This window comes from Oryza sativa, chromosome 10 (genome assembly GCF_034140825.1).
Source record: "Oryza sativa Japonica Group chromosome 10, ASM3414082v1".
Lineage (NCBI taxonomy): Eukaryota > Viridiplantae > Streptophyta > Magnoliopsida > Poales > Poaceae > Oryza > Oryza sativa.
In genome coordinates, this window is record NC_089044.1 from 22,060,344 (window position 1) to 22,080,541 (window position 20,198).

The window sequence follows — 20,198 nt, forward strand, 5'->3', positions numbered from 1 at the left end:
GAGAGGGTGATGACGTGGCCAGCTGACATGTGGGGTCCATGCTGACTCAGTCGTCACGTAGACTAAAATCGGGGTCAAAACCACCGAAGGATCTCGGGTGACCCGTTTTGTATAGTTAAGGGCCCCGCATATCTGGTTTTGTGGTTCGAGAACGTTTTTTATCCCGATGACTAGTTGAGGGACCTTAAGTATACTTTTTCCTTCTTGGTATGTAACCGATTGCTGTAAGCCTGTAACGGCCCACCGGCCCAAGAACTTCCTACCACGAGAGTCGCAGCATTCAAAACTCACGCGCTTTGTGCCGTGCTGCTTCCGCCACTTACAGCTGGGTCCCACCTCATCCCCTTCCTCCCCCTCCCATCCATCCCCGCGCCCAACTGCCAACTGCTCATCTCGTCTCGTCTCTCTCTCCCCCCAATCCGGCGACCCCAATTCCCCAAAATCCATCTCGAATCCCTAGCTCGCGGGCGGCCAGTGCGATGGCCGCCGCCGCCGCCGCCGCCGTCCCGTGCGTACCATTCCTGTGCCCGCCTCCTCCGCCATTGGTCTCGCCGCGTCTCCGCCGTGGCCACGTCCGCCTCCGCCTGCGGCCGCCAAGGAGCAGCGGCGGTGGAGGCGGAGGCGGAGCGGGGGGAGACGAGCCGCCCATCACCACCTCGTGGGTGAGCCCCGACTGGCTCACGGCGCTCTCCCGCTCGGTGGCAACCCGCCTCGGCGGGGGCGACGACTCGGGGATCCCCGTCGCCTCCGCCAAGCTCGACGACGTGCGGGACCTCCTCGGCGGCGCGCTCTTCCTCCCTCTCTTCAAGTGGTTCCGCGAGGAAGGCCCCGTCTACCGCCTCGCGGCGGGGCCGCGGGATCTCGTCGTCGTCAGCGATCCCGCCGTTGCCAGGCACGTGCTGCGTGGGTACGGTTCGAGGTACGAGAAGGGGCTCGTCGCCGAGGTTTCCGAGTTCCTCTTCGGCTCCGGGTTCGCCATCGCCGAGGGCGCTCTCTGGACGGTGCTCTCTCTCTCTCTCTCTGTCTCTCTTCGTGTTCTGGACTAATGCTGTTTTTGAGGGGATGGCTAAGTGACTATCCTATAGTAGTATAGTGCTGTGAAATGTTCCTGATTGGCTTAAACCTGCAAAAATTATAGCGGATTATGTCGTTGTAGTAAATCCTTAGAATTTGGTTATTTTTAGATTGAGTTACCAAAGGATGTGGGCCATTCGATTGTTTGTTAAGCGGTAATTGTGGAGTAGTTAGAGTTTTTGACATTACCCCGTGATTCCTTTATGGCTGTCCTTTTTTTTTCTGGATAATCTATTCTGTATTGATGTGCTGGTGGTTCATAGCATAGCATCCTAGGGATTTGGAAATAAATACCTAACTTTTTACCGCTCCCAGAAGATATTGCCTCTGGTCCTCACTTGATAAGGATAGAAATTTAGGTATGGAGTGAATTTTGCATAGTTAGGTGAAGTTAACAGTTTTCCTCTAACTTTGTAATTTGGTTGTTTTAAGCTGTTTGATGTAGCCATTTAGTTTCTCGTATGTGTTGAAGAAATTTCCCTGCATTTTGAATTGGATAGGACACACGAAGGTATTGCCTTGCAATGTTATTAGATCTTATGTAATGTTATCAGAAGTCAATGTTATTACCCATTTAGTATTACAGTAGCTTCTCACAAGCTATTAACAGAATATAGGTGCTCCTGTGGACATGAGGATATTCTGTAGTGTACTAGAGTAGTATTTCATTTTGTAGCTGGAACAGTGAAACTAGTATAAAAAAATATGAAAACAAAAAGGTGATTGTGGGTTGGTTCTGAAAGGTGAAAGGTTCCTATATCTAATTCACATGGTTTGGTGTTTTCTTACAATCCCTTGTTTGCCCCTTACCTTTTTATGTGCTACTTACCTAATTGATAATCTCTTGTTCAACTTACACTTGTTTTGGTATCTGTTCAGGTGAGACGTCGATCAGTTGTACCATCTCTACACAAACGATTTCTCTCGGTGATGGTTGACAGAGTTTTTTGTAAATGTGCTGAGAGATTAGTGGAGAAGCTTGAGACATCTGCTTTAAGTGGCAAACCTGTAAATATGGAAGCAAGGTTCTCTCAAATGACTTTAGATGTGATTGGTTTGTCCTTGTTCAATTACAATTTTGATTCCCTCACATCAGATAGCCCTGTTATTGATGCTGTTTACACTGCACTCAAGGAAGCAGAACTTCGTTCTACAGATCTTTTACCATACTGGAAGGTAATGTTCCTTTTGCCATGTTATTTTCTAAAAAATCCAATTATGGTTGGCCTATCTAACTTCTAGTGAGACGAAATTGCTGACTGATGTCGCTGACTGATGTCTGATGTAGCCCTTGTTTGTTCTTGATAGATTGATTTGCTGTGCAAGATTGTTCCTAGACAAATAAAAGCAGAAAAGGCAGTTAACATCATCAGGAATACCGTTGAGGACCTAATTACCAAATGCAAGAAGATTGTAGATGCTGAGAATGAACAAATTGAGGGTGAGGAATATGTAAATGAGGCAGACCCTAGCATCCTGCGATTCCTACTTGCTAGCCGTGAAGAGGTACTTTGACTAATCTAAAGCCTTGATGTTGTTTTACAGCAATTGTAGTCTTCATTGATTTTTGTACTAGTAGGAAGCTATTCCCTCATTTCATAGAATTTTGTGACATGGACTTATTATTGATTTTTGAATCTTATAAGACAGTTTCCATGCACAGTTCCTTTGTTTTTGTGGGTAATACTTTCACGGAATCCACAAAGCTTTTGTTTCAAACTAATGATGCATTTGAATGGAACTTCCTATTAATACTCTTTTTCACTATCTCACATGCATGCATCTTGCTTTTGACTTGTTTTACTGCCGTTACCTAACATGCTTTTCTTTATGCGGTCCAGGTAACCAGTGTGCAGTTACGTGATGATCTATTGTCAATGTTAGTTGCTGGTCATGAAACAACAGGCTCTGTACTGACGTGGACTATTTATCTTCTCAGTAAGGTACTCCCTTATTGCTTGCGCCTTGCGCTAATGATTTAACAAGTAAAACGTTACTTAAGATAAGCTATCCCTTAACTATATGTTGACTACTCAGTATTGCACTACTGAAGGATCCAGCAGCGCTGAGGAGAGCTCAAGCAGAGGTTGACCGTGTTCTACAAGGTAGACTCCCCAGATATGAAGATCTAAAAGAGCTGAAGTACTTGATGCGCTGTATAAATGAGTCTATGCGGCTTTATCCACACCCACCTGTACATTCCTTGTGCTTAGTCAACCAACTTCAGAGTTAGTTTAGGTTACTCAAGGGCTTCTTGTTAACAGGTGTTGATACGGCGAGCCATAGTTGATGATGTGCTTCCCGGAAACTATAAGATCAAAGCTGGTCAAGATATTATGATTTCAGTGTACAATATACACAGGTCACCTGAGGTACGTTTTCCATCTGAATATTGGAGCACATGCATTATTGATTGGCGTTTTTTAAGCTCTTTATGCCAATTGTTTAGAGAAAGTACCATATCTATGTCCAGCATATTTGTGAAATGTAGATTTTCTTTAGCAGCGCATTGCAGGGTTATCTGCTCACTAGTTGAAATGGTGTGACTGGCAATGAAATTTATGTCACAGTGAATAAGCAATCATTCTGCTGTCTTTATGATATTGTCATCCTCTTAGCAATGTCTGAACGACCATAACATTATACATTGTTACAATTGATTGTTTGTTCCTTATGCAAAGGTTTGGGACAGAGCTGATGATTTTATTCCTGAGAGATTTGATTTAGAGGGACCTGTTCCAAATGAGACAAACACTGAATACAGGTCATCTTGAGATATTTTTTTAACCTGTTTTTACAACGTGTCCACTTATCATCGAACTGACTTTAAATCATCTGGACACACACACACACACACACACACACACACACACACACACACAAATTAAACTATGCTGCCTTTCTGTCACTTCTCTTTTTCAGATTTATCCCATTCAGTGGAGGTCCTCGGAAATGTGTTGGAGATCAGTTTGCTCTCTTGGAAGCAATTGTGGCACTTGCTGTTGTGTTGCAGAAGATGGACATTGAGCTTGTGCCAGATCAAAAAATTAACATGACTACTGGGGCCACAATTCATACAACCAATGTAAGTGTTCCACTGTCAATGCTTATGACTGCTAGCAGATGGCATTAAATGTTGAAATATAACAAATACTAAACCACTTACCTGTCTACTACTCCCTCCGTTTCACAATGTAAGTCATTCTAGCATTTTTCACATTCATATTGATGTTAATGAATCCTGTCTAGATTCATTAACATTAATATGAATGTGGGAAATGATGACAAGATTCATTAACATCAATATGAATGTGGAAAATGCTAGAATGACTTACATTGTAAAACGGAGGAAGTAGGAAAGAACCTAGAACGAGATAATTATCGTCACACTTGTAAAGGGCACATGATCTGAGTTTATAATTTGTCTAGATCAGCTTTAGAGTTTAGAAGTAGTCACTTTTCCTGCATATTTCACCATACCACTCCTCGCCCAAAATAAATAAATAAATATATAAAAACTAGTTGAAACTTGGTCGAGGAAATTGGAAAATCTGGTCATGTTGCAATTGGAACTATTGCATATAGTCACTGTAAGTTGCCAGCTTCTACCTGAATGGGCAGACGGGATGCTGGAAATGAAGAAATATTTGCTTCAATTGACAGCAGAACTCAATCCTCCCATCTTATTCAGATCTGAAAAATACACTAAAATACTCTTCTTTCTCGCAGGGCCTGTATATGAATGTAAGTCTGCGTAAAGTTGACAGGGAACCTGATTTTGCACTCAGGTACATATGCACCATGATGATTCATGAATGTTGCTTTAATGTATCAGTTAATCCGTTTCAAGCCCAAATTTTACTAGGTGGTCGTTGTACATACTTTCCATAGTTTAACATACTATCATTTTCCTCTTTCAGTGGGTCCAGATGAACGGAAGGAAACAGCTTCAAAGCAGAAAAGCAAAAGATGTACATCGACACACATGAGATGTAATCTACAAGTTTAAATTTATTGCTTGTCTAGTTTAGCTGTCTGAATATCTGCCTTTTTGTGCACAGGTGGTAAATATCGGCGTACAGGTTGACGAAGCTCGAAAGCATGGATATAATTCGTTTATTGTTTATGGATATACGTTGTATGCTTATATATCCCCGAGAATCTGGTCCGCAATGCCCGTTCTATAGCGTAGAAAGCCGATATTTAAGAGGCCCAATTGCGTGAACAATTTCATCAAGAGAAAGTTAGGCGCATAGAACTTTCGGCCACAAAAGGCCTATATATATATGTGAGTAATATCATTTCGGTTACTTTAGGCTGGTACTGCGCGCATAAGCTGTTGCGTGGGCTTAACGAACTAAACTAAAGACCAGGCCTTTAAGCAACCCATTTAAATGATCTTGTCATGGGCTCATGGCCGGTATCAGGTGAGCCCACGTATAGCCCATAAAGAACGGCCCACTCAAGCAAAATCAGCACCATCCACAGTCCGTTTTACAATCATCAGGCCCGTTATGGCCCTGTATATTCGAACTACAAGCCCATCATGGGCCCAACTTTGGCCCTTATATTTGAAGAAGAAGCCCATTATGGAAATCAGAGACCCACATTTGGCCCATTTATGATCCGTTCAAACCCATATATTCACCGAAGTAGGCCCATGTTGATAACCCATTTCCGGCCCATATTGGAGCGTTTAGGCCCACTTACGGCCCATTGGCGGTGTGTTGGAATATGTAGGCCCATTAACAGAGTTTTGTACGACTGTTTTGCGGTTGGAATAAGATCACTTTGACTCCCTCAACTGACCACCGAATCTAAATCGTATCCCTCAACCGCAATACCAGAAATCTTGACCCCCCGAACTTGTAAAACCGGTGCAATCTGACTCCCTTGGTGGTTTTGGATGGCGGTTTCGCTGACGTGGCGCACACGTGGCAGTGTTGACCTGGTCTTTGTTCCACGTGGCATTGACGTGGCGTTTATGTGGCATTAAAATAAAAAAATATATGCGGGGCCCATTTATCATTCACACAAAAAAAATTGTGGGACCCACTGACATGTGGGTCCCACATGTCATCTTCTCTCTCACTATCCTTCTTCCTCCTCTCTCCCTTATTTCTCTCTCTCTCTCCCCTTGACAAGAGCCGATGGCAGGCGAGGGCTCGGTGGCGGCATCAGCGAGTGGGTGCCGGAGTGGTGGCTGCGGTGGGCGGTGGACCTCGGGCGACGTGCGACGGAATGCGTCGGGGGAGATGGGAGCACGCTCCCAGCCACCGCTCCTCGTCCCCACTCTGTGTCGAGGGCAATGAGGTGGGCAGCGGCCGCGGCGTCGACGGTGAGGTGGGCGGTGGCCGCAGTGGAAAGGGAGCAATAGCTCGCACGCCCCAACGCGCGGCGGCAGACTGGCCTTGAGCGCTCCAGCGTCGACCTGGCCATGATGCGGAGCAGCGACTGGAGCTCCTCCTCCTCCGACACGTGCCCCTCCCCGACCACGTCCGCCGCGAGACCGCCCCCTTCTTCCTCTTGGACTTGCCGCCAGCCGTGCCCGCGGCGGCCTCACGGAGGCTCGAGAAGTTGGCGGCAAGAGCAGGGGGCTCGGTGGCCGCCAGGGTGGCAGCGTTCTCGCGCTCCTCCACCTCTTCCTTGGTGCGCTCAGTGTCCTCCGCCGCGCACATTCCTTCGTGCCACCGTGCCCGGCTCGCTCCCTCCCCGCCGCGGCTGCCTCGCGCCATCGTCGCCGGAATCATCCTGCTCGTTGCTGTTGTGCCCTCGCCGCCATGCCCTCGCTGAGCGGGCGCTCAAGGTGCCCTCGCCGCCATGCCCTCGCCCCGCCACCATCCCCATCTCCCGTGGCGCTAGCGCCGCTCCAGTCCCGGACCTGCCGAAGCCGAATCCTTGCTACTATGTCGGTGGCGGCGGCGCGAAGACCGTCGGCTGCCACTCCGTCCATCGCCCGCCGCCGCCGCTCCCCACTCACGAAGAGAAAGAGCGAGAGATAGAGAAGGGAGGAGGGGGAGGAGGAAGAAGGGATAGGAGAGGGTGACCTATGGGATCCACATGTCAAGTGGGTCCCACAATTTTTTTTTTGTGTGAATGACAAATGGGTCCCGCATATATTTTTTTATTTTAATGCCACATAAGCACCACGTCAATGCCACGTAGAACAAAGACCAAGTCAACACTACCACGTGTGCACCACATCAGCGAAACCACCATCCAAAACCACCAAGGGAGTCACATTGCACCGGTTTTGCAAGTTCGAGGGTCAAGATTTCAGGTATTGCGGTTGAGGTATACGATTTAGATTCGGTGGTCAGTTGAGGGAGTCAAAGTGATCTTATTCCTTTGCGGTTAGAAAAGGCCCATTAATGGCCGATTATCTCATCATATTGGGCCTACTAACCGTCCATGTTTACGAACTTGCCTTAGATCGGTCCAATATAGTTTTCCTGAAATATATGCCGTAAGACGACATAAAATACACTAATACTGTACAGTCGGTTGACCAGTGCAAGTTTAATGTACATCCTGTATCAATTTGCTCAATCTGCTGCAGCCAAATGTTGTGAAAACGGGTCATGCATGCGGTAAACAAATATTGAAACCAAATTAACAGCACAAAGTCCGACAACAGTCCATGTACAATGGTTATTGTGAAAAATCTCAAGTCCTAACAAATACATCACCAAGCAAAATACTTGAAGTTCTAAAATAATAAATCATGTACTCCATCTCCTATTCCACCCCCCCCCCCCATACATTCCCCTTTCTATTCCAAGGTCCCTGACTCCGTCTTCTCTGCTCCTGCCTTTCCCTCGGATGAACATCACCTTACAATTGATAAAAGGAAATGTCATCTCTATAGAGAATGCAATTGAAAAGAATAACAAGCTAGCAAGTGTTTAGCTTCTTGCAAAAATTCCACTTATATTGTGTTAATATGGCCTGACATTTAGCATAAGTTTGCATGAGACATAATGGCCAAAGTAGTGTGATTTCAATTATGTGTCCAGTTTTGCTCATAAACAAGACCAAAAGCTAATGTGAAGATGGTTTCAAGGAAATAAACAATGCAAAGTTGACCTAGAAACTTGCCGGAGCACCTATGGGTGGCTGAATAGGTTATATATAGCTTTAGTTCGCAACATCAGTTGCAAGCTTGCTCCTTCTTTAGTGCCAAGATACGTAGTTCTCCATATTCTCTAAAAATGATAGAAATTCTCTAAATAAACAGTGCAAAGTTTGCCACGTCTAAAATAAAAGAGATTCTCTGAAAAAACAATGCAAAGTTTGCACCAAGAAACTTAGAGATACCTGTGTTAAATCATATGTACTTGTGTTGGAAAAGAGAACAACAGTAGCAATTACCAAGGTGCTCTCACTTCACTGCATTGGACATGGTTGATCATTTGTTCCAAACAGCACAGGGGGAAGTGACTTCTCCATGAATCAATTCTGCCAAGGTCTCCACCCCTACTGCCAGTTCCAGGACGGCAGTACCTATTCCAAAACATCAGAAGGTCAATCAGTTCCAGTGTTCCGCGCTGGTTACAAACACCACATGCAAAATTTAAATTGCCAGGACTGGGACAAGAAAAATTATGCTGGAAAAACATTTCTAGTCAACAAGACAAATGAAGTGGCAGAGATGTTTGCTCACCGGTTGCAGTTGACCTTTGTATTTGGACAAAAGCCAGTCCCCATCTTACTTGCAAGCTTCTCCTTGGTCATCATTGTGTCCTCTACCTCTGCCACCGCAGTTTTTACCCACTAAAGACAGCAGTCATGCTCATATTCAGAGTAATCAAAAGCACTTGTATTTTCTTGCCTCAACTATCTGATCTTGAATATTTCATTGAACCATTCTGAGCAGTTGAAGCAAACCTTTGTAGGTGATCATTCATTGATATCTTTTTCTCTGTATAGTCAAAGTTTTGAACGAGAACTGCAACGGGTACATCCTCATCTCCAGGTGCTGACTTCCCACAAACAAAAGAAAAAGAAGTCAATTTGCATCCTCATCTCCAGAGTATAAATCACTCGAAGCCCCGAACCAAGCCCAAATTGTAGACCATAAAAAAAAAAGAAACTTCTACCTTTACTGCACTCTTTGTTCTGTTTTTTTGTTGCTTGCTTTGGTTACCTACTGAGGTGCTAATCATTGAGAATAAGACTCTTCTTTGGTCGCTAAATTGCTTGCTTTGGAAAGGCCTCATTGCTCTGACAGCAGCCAGCTGACATTGCCCAACATTCTCATGCTCTGAATAGATGGCTATGATACAGCAAAGTAAGCGCCACCATAGTATATTTGACCAGTTGTCAGTACTCCATATTAACCTTACTTAGCCTTGAATTGGTTTTGTAGCTTGACGTAGTACTTTCATCTATTCACTGAAACAGAGATGCATGTAGTATGGTCATTGTATAACAAGACATTAGCCATGTGAATAATGCAACAGAAAAAAATCAAATACATGAGAATAACTAGAAAATATGCATGTTGTATTAATGAAGAAGAAAAGAACAAAAAATTGCACTTATTGTCATCTTTGATCTTTAGTGTTAGTTTGGCATGAATGAACTATTGGATGCCATACCATACCCTATACACCTAGTGTTAGTTTGGCATGAATGAACTATTGGATGCCATACCCTACCCTATACACCAGAAGAAGCATAAAACATACACAAAACACACCAGTTGCTACTTGAATCAGATAAGGCTTACATATATATGGAGGAAGGATTAAAAGTTTAAAACAAGGTGGGGGTCAAGGTGTATAATATGAGCTCCCCTTTCAGGCAATGAGTGTACACAAATTAAATACTACGACAACAAACAGAGTAAAAGCAAACAAGTCTGGGAAGTATATAACATCAGTATAAAACCTAAAGCAAAATGACTAACTCAGCAAAATTCAGTATCAGCCTCTTACAGTAACTCAGCTAATTTAATAGGTCCACAGATCGTCAGACCGTCACTACAATAACATGAATATTAGGCCATAGAATACCGCTTACAGTTAGCATAATGGAAAGCAAGTAAACTAACTAAATAAACTATAGCATTTCAATCGAGTATTGAATATGAAATGGACTATTGAATATGCAGGACTGCTGAATGAAATAGTATAACACAAGTTTATGCAGACAATACAGAGTGACTGAACTGTTGTGCTCTGCTCACTAGATGATTAGCTGTGAAGTTAAGATATAGATGTAATTACGATAGCAAGTAATCTGTTAAAAAATATAGGGCGTATTTTGTTTCGTTGGGATAAGGCATTAACTAGTAGGTACTTTCAATGTGAATATCTAATAACATCAATTTTGTGTCACAAAGATTATATCCTAATAGAGTAATTGTTGGTCAAAGTCTTGTCTTAACAAAACAGAATACGCCTTATATTTTTTTAACTGAGCAAGTAATTAACTAAATGGTAAGTGACAATTCAGAAAATATAATATAAGCTTGATTCCGATCGCATCAAATCACCATTCCTCATCACATAATAGAGAATAAATCCAAAAAGGAAAAAGGACAATGAGCAAGAGGGCATAAAACCTCTCTCTAGCTTCATCTCTATGACACTCTTGACATTGACGTTCCGGGCTTCCAAAAGACCAAAACCCACAAGCATCACACTTTTTTCATAATTCTGAACATCATAGAAACCAATTGATAATACTCCCTCCGTACTCGTAAAGGAAGTCGTTTAGGACAGCGACACGGTCTCCAAAATACAGCATTGACTCCTTGTTTCTATAAAAATATTTATTGAAAATTGATATATGTATACTTTTATGAAAGTATTTTTCAAGACAAATATATTCATATAATTTTTACATTTTCAAACTCAACAACTTGAGAGTTATTCATGATTTATATTCCCAAGGTTTGACTTAAACATTGTCCTAAATGACTTCCTTTACGAGTATGGAGGGAGTATGTGATGCGGACATCACTACCTCGGATACACACAACAATCCTCCAACGGTCATTCAAGGACCGATAACAAGAGCTCGTGCGCGACAATTAAATTTAGAGGTGAGCTCGTTCCTATGTTCTTCTTTGTATGAATTCGAGAATAGATTGCTACCTAATGATTATATTGTGATTAGGAACAATGGAGGGGACAAGGAGACACTTGGAGGAGGACTTAGAGCCATGGAAGATCATCGAGGACGTCCAAGTCAAGGTGGAGGCCCAAACCAAGTCGACGTCGGGTGCAATTCGGAGTCCAGGACCAGTCTGCACTAAAACGGGTGCCCAGGTCGCATACATGCTCGGATTGGGGCGTTCTTTATATGGATGGAAAGCTAAGAAGATACCTTTCCAATGGTTTTGGTCCCACGTCCAAATTCTTTCCGAGTCAATGGGAATTGACCGAACAAGTTGGCGTCCAGAATCTGTCCCAGTGCTGCGTCACCGTATTTGGGCCTTTGGCCCGTGTATCGTGTTGGAACCCATTAGGGTTGCGTCGAGAGGGGTTTGCACGACCCTAAACTCTATATATCAGTACCCGCCACCATCTTTAGGTTTTTGGGTTTTGCTTAGATTAATCTGTCGAGAACAGTTTCGCAGCTAGATCGGTTTGTAAGACCCCAACTCGTGAGCTTAATCATTCATCTGCAATTTTGGTTGTTTTCTATCTCGTTCTTGTTTGTGTTCTTCGATTGGCAAACAGGGATTAGCCTTCTCGGCGAGGTCATCTGCGTTTCGACACGGGTGATAACCAGAGGAGACATGGTGCTGCGATTGCGGGGCTCAAGAGCGTGCGCGTTCAAGAAGCCGGATCGATTTGTGTCGCTACTCCGCCCAAATCGTTGTTTATCAGAACCTTTCGGAAGATCGGGAACCCTAGTGCACATCAGTATGTTATACTAGTTCTAGAGCACAACATAAAACACTATTCTGGTGCAGAATCTGGATCATAATTCAAGAAGGGCTACTTACAACCTTGGAGGAGATACTCAAAAGAAGCGGTACTATATTACCAAATACTAAAACAACACAAAATCAAATCATATTAGACAAGGCCACTGCATAATCCTTTGAATGTATGAATGAAAATTTCTTTAGCAAACAGAATGTTGTAAAAACTACTCCAAATAGCTTTAAACAACCAAAGTACCAAAATAGAGTAAAACTGTTAATCACCAAATGACAGAAATTTCACCGCAGATAAAAATTTCTCACTTTCAATTGAAGACCAGTGGTAAACTCTATCTGGTGCGCATTTCCAAAACACTAGAAATTTCTTGTCTAGAGATGGTGCAATCAACATCTCACACAAACAGATACCAAAACAAGTGTAAGTTCAAGAAGAAATTAATGATTAGTCGATAGCACATAAAAAGGAACAAGAAAAAACAAGGAATTGTAAGAAAACGGCTAGCCATGTGAATTATACAAGAAGATTTCAGAAGCCACAACAAGCGTTGGTTTGTTTTCATAATTATTAAGAAGCCTAGAGATCAGTAGTTAATCTGCAAGGAAAGCGGTAGTTAATCTGTTATACTAGTTCCAGCTACACAACATGGAATACTACTCCAATATGGAATCATGATCCTCGGCACTTTGATTTGAAAAGTGGCATCTGTAATCTGTTTACTCCTTCCGAGAAGCTACACAACGAGAAGTATACTAGTACTCCTATACAACACTAATACTAAATACTAAACACAAAATCTATTGACATTGCTTTGCAAGACAGTACCGTTGTACAATCCTATCCAAATCAAAACGCAAAAAAGCTTCCTCCACGAATATGAGAAACTAAATAACGACTTCAAACAGCTTAAAACAACCAAATCACAAAACTACAGAAAATTCACCCCAAATGTATGTTTCTACAACTTTCAAGTAAAGATCAGAGGCATTTTTTGGGTGGGCGTCAAAGTATCTTGTTTATCTCCAAAACCCTAGAAATCCATGATACCCTATGAAACTAAGTACATAAGAATATCTTATCCCTAACTCAAAATTACCGCTTAACACATGATTGAATGGTCCATATCCTTCAGAAAACTCTAAAACACAAGCACATAATTCACATGAAAATTTGCAGGCTAAATCCAATACCGATGATTTCACCGAACTATAGAATACTCACTTTGCCATTCGCTCAGGAAACACCGTAAAATCCACAGATCCTGAATTGAGAGAGAGGGCGAGGGGAGGTAGAGCACCTTCCAGAGCGCGTCCTAGGCGGTGGAAAACCCGGAACCGAAGAGGAACTCGGATACCTCGGCGACGAGCCCCTTTCTCGCATAGCACGTGCCTGGAAACGGCGTGGTCGCGGACGACGACGAAACCGCGCGGCCCCACTCGAGGAGAGGGAGGAGGGAGAACGCGCCGCCGAGGAGGTCACCGCACGCCGTCGAGCTCGACCGACGCGATGTCACCCCCACACCTTATGCGGCCGTCCACCGACAGGAGAAGCGCCATGATCCGGTCGCCGCCGCCGCCGCCTCTGGCACTGGCACACCGCTCCTCGGTGGGGGAGGCATGCAAGGGGCGGAGGCGGCCGTCGCCGCCGCAGCCGCGTGGAGGTGGCCATCGCGGTGGCCGCCGCGGGCTAGGGTTTGGTTGATTTGGGATTCGCCCGATTTGGGGGAAGAGACGAGGCAAGAAGAGATTGAGAGAGGAAGCGGAAGGGAAGGGATTGCAGTGCGGAGTGGGACCCACCTGTAAGCGGCGGAAGCGCATGGCACAGGGCGCGAGTTTTGAATGCTACGGGGGGCAACGCGGAATCCCGTTCTAGAAGCTAGGAAGCATATGGGCCGAAACCTATCTAAAGGGCTAAAGGGAGGTGTTATTTCGGCCCATAGATATGTTAGTTGAAAGTTTTTGGGATTTTGGATTGAATGAACTTTTTTATAGTTCAATATGAATGTTTGAGGACGCAATTGAAAGTTTCATATGATCTTGAGTTAAAAGTTGTATGATTTGATTATAAAGTTTTGTAGCTTTCAAGTTAAAGTTTCGAATTTTGAATTGAACCTTTTGTAAATTGTAATTCAAGATGAAAGTTTTTTAGGCTATGGCGTGTATGATGTGAGTTGAAAGTTCTGTGAAAATACTACTAAAAGAAAGAACAAAAAAAAGTGTGCGCTACGAGGTGAGTGTAGCTCAACTGATTAGGTTTCTTGTGATGGAACCAGCCTATCAGAGTATGCGAGGTGTGCGTGTGTGCATTCATAGGGGTAAGTGCGTGCGATTTGTGGGCCCTACGTTTGTATTGTGTTTCAAAAAAAGAGTGCGCGCTAAGGTAACATGTGCATTAGTTTGCAATCTCCGATATCATGAGGCCATAATGAATAGAGTATATAATAAAGTCTTTCTTGTAGGGGTGTATTTACATTAAGATGGACAAGAGTAAAACAACAGAGAAAACATATGTATAGAGAGAAAAAAAAGAAAACAAGCTGGAGAAGATCATGAAAGTGCCTTCTGGACCATATATAAAAAAAAGATTCAAAGGATTTAGTATTAAACCTTAGCACTCCACTACTCTTCTCTATAGAATTCTGAGATTCCATACGTCCACTGGAGTATTTTAGATATGCCAGCGACAACGACATGTCAGTTCATCATGATCACGCATAAAAGTAGAGTCAGAGTCAAGAGAAAAATGTCTTAAGTTATCAATTGTTGAATGCCTAATGGAATCTCCACTTCAAGTAACCAAGATCAAGTTAATTAGACCAAGATGTTAACATAAACTTTGTTTTAGTTTACGATGTGCAGAGACCAGAAGTTATCACTTCCATCGCGTCAAAAGGAAATTGAACTGGCCTTTCGAAAAATAAATTTGAACGTCTCATTCAGGTGTGCGTGCGGCCGTGTAAAGTCCTTGTCCAGCTTGTGAACACATCATCGAAAAAAGGAGGAGGAAAAGAACCACGTCGCATTCGAACGATGGATTTTTTACATCAAAATACAAAAACTTGACATGGAAGCTGATGTGTATGTCAGTGTTTCTACCTCCTTTTTTTTCTTCTTTTTGTTCTTTGTTCTAACTAGAACCAATGCAGCAAAGCTTGTGTATATATCCATCGCCTTCGCGTTTTTGATTTGTAGGTGGGGTGGCAACGTTTCATTCCATTGCAGAGGTCAGAGGTGGATAAAGGCACGCCGCTGTTGACAGTGCTACCTGGGCCCAGTGGCAGTCGCACACCCATGGCTCTCCATTGCTTGGGCCCACAGAGAACGCGAGTGAAGGCTGATGCCCTAGTTTTTTGGTTGATAAAGTGATAGCCAGGGTTTACAATCCCGACCAAAACCAGTCGAATTCTACGAATTTTCGATGTTTCAACATGGCTCGGTATTAAGTTTCGATTGTAATTTCGAATGTTAAATAGTAGATTTGGGTTGTGTTTAGTTTCCTTCAAACTTCCAAAAATTCTGTCACATCAAATGTTTGGACACATACATGTAGCATTAAATGTGGACAAAAAACCAATTGCACAATTTACATGTAAATTGCGAGATGAATCTTTTGAGCCTAATTACGCCATGATTTGACAATGTGGTGCTATAGTAAACATTTGCTAATGACGAATTAATTAGGCTTAATAGATTCGTCTTGCAGTTTACGGGCGGAATCTGTAATTTGTTTTGTTATTAGTCTACATTTAATACTTCAAATGTGTGTCCGTATACTTCAAAATTTTTACACCTAAACAACTAAACACGGCATTGGTCAAAATTCAGTCGAAATTTATCGAAAACCGTGATACCGATGGAGCTCGAAATTTAGTGGTCAACCGATAATGTAAACCCTGGTGATAGCTATGCCAAGATTTACAAGCAAGCTAATAAATAGCGTTAGCGGCCTTTTGTAGGATCGAGATGTCAACTAGAGGGGGGGGGGGGTGAATAGGCGATTTAAAACTAAATGACACCTAATCAAAACTAACCTAAGTTGCTAGGCTTGGTGAGGGTCAACTCTAACTAAGCAACTAAGTTATGTTTTGCAAACCTAGGGTGATAGTGGCTCAATTATATCTCTAGGAAAGTAAATCACACTCCTATGTCAATGTTTAGCAATCCTAGGGTGATATGATCTCAAGTTTGTCTCTAGAAATGTAAATTGCACAAATATAAATGCGACAATCAAATGAGACTAGGAGACAAGAGATTTTTCACCGAGGTTCGGAAACTCGCCGGTTTCCTACTTCCTGTTGAGGCGAGCCCAACTCCACCACTCAACCACGAAGCTACCGCACGCCCCCTTCGTCAAGGGGTGGGCAAGGCGGGAGCCGGCCCACGGAGAGGACTACCCAAGCCTCGATCACTAGGGTAGTTCTTCCTTCACTCCGAAGGTGGTGAACTCCAAACCACTCACAAACCGGCGCCGGGCCTCCTCCACAATCTTCTCAGAGAGGTCACCGGGCAACTCCTCCACAAGCCGTCTAGAAGGCGGCAACTTCCAAGAGTAATAAGCAATGACCCGGCATGGAGATGATCAATCAAGTGCCACACTAGCTCTACAATGGAAGCAATGCACTTGACTCTTGGCTAGATCAAACCTCTAACACACTAGATGGATGAACACAAAGCTCAAGTGGGTGTGAGAGAGGTGCAAGGGGTGTATGCAATTGAATTGGGTGCCAAGAGAGCCCCTTTGCTGCTGGAGGGGGAGTATTTATACTCCCACCAACCAAAACTAGCCGTTGGGGGCGAAATCCTCCAACTTTGTGTTCTGCCGGTCTGACCGGGGGTATGCGGCCGGCCAGACCGTGCTACTCTACAACGGCTAGCGCTGTCAGAGGGCCCCATCGGCCTGGCCGGTTAGACTGGCGTTGAGTGGGCGGTCAGACCGAGCCGAGGCCGGTCTGACCGCCATCGGCTCGGTCTGACCGAATACGGCTCCGTCGGCTTTGTATCGGCCACTCCGAGCAGCACCATCCCGGCCTCCAGGGGGCCGGTCTGACCGCGCATGTGCCGCCGGTCAGATCGGCCTTATGCGCCGGTCAGACCGCCGTTGTGGCGCCGGTCAGACCGCCACAATGTGGCCGGTCTGACCGCCCTTGGTCAGGCCGAGCCCAGTGAAAGGGCAAATGATTGTGTGTGTGTGATGAAAAAGATAGCAAAGTGAAAATGCAATGACCTAATGTGGCAATTTAATCATCTCTTTGCTAGGTCATTACCCCCCTTGATAGTACGGCGAAACTAACAAATAAACTAGCAAATTTGATCGCCCTACACCTCGATCAATTCTAAATTAAAGCACTAGTTTTACCGTCTTCTTTCTCTTTGCTTTGCGCCGTCAATTTTAATCCATTGATAATCATCCATGCGCACATATGACTTGGTCCTAACTTAAAATATATAGCTCAAAGACAATAGTTAATCCACAATTAGTGCTTGTCATTAATTACCAAAATTAACAATGGGGGCCTAGATGCTTCACCTTTGCCGCTACCGCTACAAGAGAGCAGATCGAAGATAGCGTGTTCGAACTTAGAGGCTGTTACAACGTTTCACCACTGCAATAGCATCTCGCTATAGCGCTTCAGTATAAATTATAAATTTTTAGTTAAACTTGATGTACAATGTAAATTTATAGTTATTTGAAAAAAATCCGCTATTGGAATTTAGTGCCCGCTATCCGCAATCCGCTAACTAGACACTAATTCGCTACTAACCGGCTATATGCTAGTATTTATCACAAGATATTTCAATTTTATTTCAAATCAGTACAAGTTAATATTCAACACGTGAACTGGCATCACAATTCGTAATACAAAGTCAATTATTAGATCCTGGATAGTAGACGTATAGTCGAAAACCAAGCAGCAAAGCTACAAACGAGTTGGATTTGTCGACAAACTCATGCACACCGACATTGGTTAAAAAGATTTGGAAATTTGGAAAATAAATTACACATGTAATTATTTTAGTATTTTCTTGTCTACCCTACAACAGTATCCTACGTTGAATTTCATACCAATTGACTTATGGCCAGCTGGTAACGTAAACTTCTTCATGCAAGTCATGTCACTACCTCCAATAGTATCTACAATGCCTTGATAAGTTGCAAAACTTGCCGTTTGATCTTCCGTTAACAAGTTAGAAAGTCAAATTTGATGATTCGTGTCTCTTTGCTACTACTACATGCCATCCCCTGACAATAACACGTAGGATCCTCGAGTGAACGACATCAAAATCAGAATGACAGATCATCAAATCTCCGTAGTGAGTGACAAATCATCAAATTGAGACGATTTTCACGTTAAGACGAAAACTAGACCAAGATCATTATTGAGCGATATAATATGGAACTTTTCCGAATATGAAACAATATTTTTACGAGAAATAGTCTCTTCAGTAGTTTTGTCGTTGTAATCAAGCCGTGAATATATATTCCGCATTCATTCGTCCTGTAACTTTTGTGATAACTGGGTATAACTTCTTTGAAACAAAAGTCGGAATAAGTTTCATTATCTAAGAAAAATATATCGCTATAACTTCTTTAAAATAGAGGCCAAGATAAGTTTCATTATCTAAAAAGAAATTATTAGAATTTTGCTTCAATTCAAATTTGCATGGTTAGCAAATGCCACAAGCAAAACGAGGCTATCAACTGCGCAAATGCCACCTATACCCAAGATAAAAACTCTCCTCCGCCTCCTCGCATTCCCAAAGCCCAAACGCCCGCAGGAAGCTGCACCCAGAGCGCGTCGGCGTCGCGCACACAGGGCGGCCAGAGCATGGCCACGGCGCCGCGCGCGAGGCGCCTGGCCGCCGCCGACGTGCAGCCGGCCACGCCGGCGGTCGGCCCAGCGTCCGGCGGGCGGCCCCAGTTCAACCTCTCGTCGGGCGCGGCCACCGCCGTGGTATTCGTCTCCATCGTCCTCTGCTTCATCCTGCTCTGCACCTACTGCCGCTGCGCCAGGCAGCGCGCCATCGCCGGCGCGCGCAGCCGCGTCATGCGCGAGATCCGGGAGCGCGTCCCGGGCGTCCTCCTCCTCCGCCCCGCCGCCGCCGCCGCCGCGCTGCCCGTCCTCCCCTACTCCGCCGCCGCCGCCGCCGCGGGCGCCAAGAAGGGGCCGCTCGTCGAGGACTGCCCCGTCTGCCTCGAGGCCTTCGCCGGCGACGACGGCGTCAAGGTCGTCCCCGCGTGCGGCCACGTGTTCCACGCCGCCTGCATCGACCAGTGGCTCGCCGTGCGGAACTCCTGCCCCGTCTGCCGCTGCGCCGTCGTCTGCTACTACGCCGACCGCGCGAGGGACACGGCGGTGGTGGTCGACGACGACGACGACGACCAGGAGGTCGTCCTGGAGCGCGTGGTTGCGATGATCGAGGCGATACGAGAAGAACAGAGGGAAGAGGAGGCGGCGGCGAGGCGCGCGCCGGCGAGCGATGGCGGGGGAGGCGAGGGGTTGATGACGTCATGATGACGCACGCATCCCTGGGTTGTGCAGGTGCAGCTAACTTCACTAGGTGAGTTCGGTTTGTAGCTTTGGTGTGGCACACTGACATTAGAGAGATAGAAGGGATTAAAATTACCCCATGTTTTTGCAGCATTTTTGTGCTGGTTTGTGTAAATTCGTTTTGAAATATATCCAAATGCTCCTTATAATCAAAATTCTGCAGCAAGAACAACTTGGCTCTTTGATCAAGAAATGGTTGCGAGGCATCTTGTTATTTCATTTCTCTAAAACACGCCTTGCACGTTGTTAATTCCAGCATGGTAGGTTAAGAGGCAAAATTAGAGGGAAGCATCAGAAAAAGGGATCAAATTTAAAACTTCGTTGTAATCAAGCTGGGGGAATATAATCAACCACCAACTTTAGCTGGAGAAATTATAAGTCCAGCTAAGTATTATTCCCAAGTACATCATCATTAGGATTTGTCTATATATATGACACAAATATGCAGTTAGAGACAGCAAACCTGAAATTGAGAAAGAAGTCTCCTCCTCTGGTGGCAAAAGGGGGCAAGAATCATTGCCTTCTTCCCCACCTGCCCCTCCAGATTATAATATAATCAAATTGTCAAGTTAATTGGATAGAGGGTTTGGTGGTTGATTGGATTACTACATTTCCATAACATCACAAGTCCAGTTATAGGATTTGCCAATTTGTCATTTGCAAAATATTCAAGATGG

The 20,198-nt window shown here is 44.3% G+C and overlaps 2 protein-coding genes and 1 long non-coding RNA gene across 5 annotated transcripts; 2 read left to right on the forward strand and 1 right to left on the reverse strand.

The window, feature by feature from the left end:
• Positions 1–379: 379 nt before the first annotated feature.
• On the forward strand, positions 380–5,384 carry LOC4349290 (carotene epsilon-monooxygenase, chloroplastic). Of its 3 annotated transcripts, none has more exons than XR_001540306.3 (11): positions 380–1,001; positions 1,954–2,250; positions 2,383–2,580; positions 2,916–3,017; positions 3,128–3,268; positions 3,339–3,446; positions 3,756–3,838; positions 3,997–4,159; positions 4,804–4,862; positions 4,995–5,066; positions 5,136–5,384. XR_001540306.3 is itself a non-coding variant. In XM_015757537.3 (11 exons), exons 1-10 carry the CDS (start codon positions 480–482, stop codon positions 5,005–5,007), a joined length of 1,686 nt encoding a protein of 561 aa, XP_015613023.1. In that variant the 5' UTR covers positions 380–479; the 3' UTR covers positions 5,008–5,045; positions 5,136–5,384. The 3 variants fall into 3 exon arrangements, 2 of the variants coding, with proteins under 2 accessions (XP_015613023.1, XP_025876744.1); XM_015757537.3 differs by having other exon boundaries at positions 4,995–5,045; XM_026020959.2 differs by having other exon boundaries at positions 4,995–5,173.
• A 3,045-nt stretch (positions 5,385–8,429) lies between these two features.
• Positions 8,430–13,413, reverse strand: LOC107278998 (uncharacterized). Its single transcript, XR_003238988.2, has 5 exons — positions 13,270–13,413; positions 9,174–9,468; positions 8,962–9,052; positions 8,738–8,847; positions 8,430–8,577 (listed from the first exon to the last, which is right to left on the reverse strand). It is a non-coding gene; the product is annotated as an uncharacterized lncRNA (long non-coding RNA).
• A 5,188-nt stretch (positions 13,414–18,601) lies between these two features.
• On the forward strand, positions 18,602–19,676 carry LOC107277090 (probable E3 ubiquitin-protein ligase ATL45). The gene has a single exon (XM_015757693.3). It carries the CDS (start codon positions 18,634–18,636, stop codon positions 19,483–19,485), a length of 852 nt encoding a protein of 283 aa, XP_015613179.2. The 5' UTR covers positions 18,602–18,633; the 3' UTR covers positions 19,486–19,676.
• Positions 19,677–20,198: the final 522 nt, after the last annotated feature.

Coding starts and splice junctions, on each gene's coding strand:
- LOC4349290 (XM_015757537.3), top strand. CDS start 480: ATGGCCGCCGCCGCCGCCGCCGCCGTCCCGTGCGTACCATTCCTGTGC. Junction 1,002..1,953: donor CCGAGGGCGCTCTCTGGACG/GTGCTCTCTCTC, acceptor GTATCTGTTCAG/GTGAGACGTCGATCAGTTGT. Junction 2,581..2,915: donor TACTTGCTAGCCGTGAAGAG/GTACTTTGACTA, acceptor TATGCGGTCCAG/GTAACCAGTGTGCAGTTACG.
- LOC107277090 (XM_015757693.3), top strand. CDS start 18,634: ATGGTTAGCAAATGCCACAAGCAAAACGAGGCTATCAACTGCGCAAAT.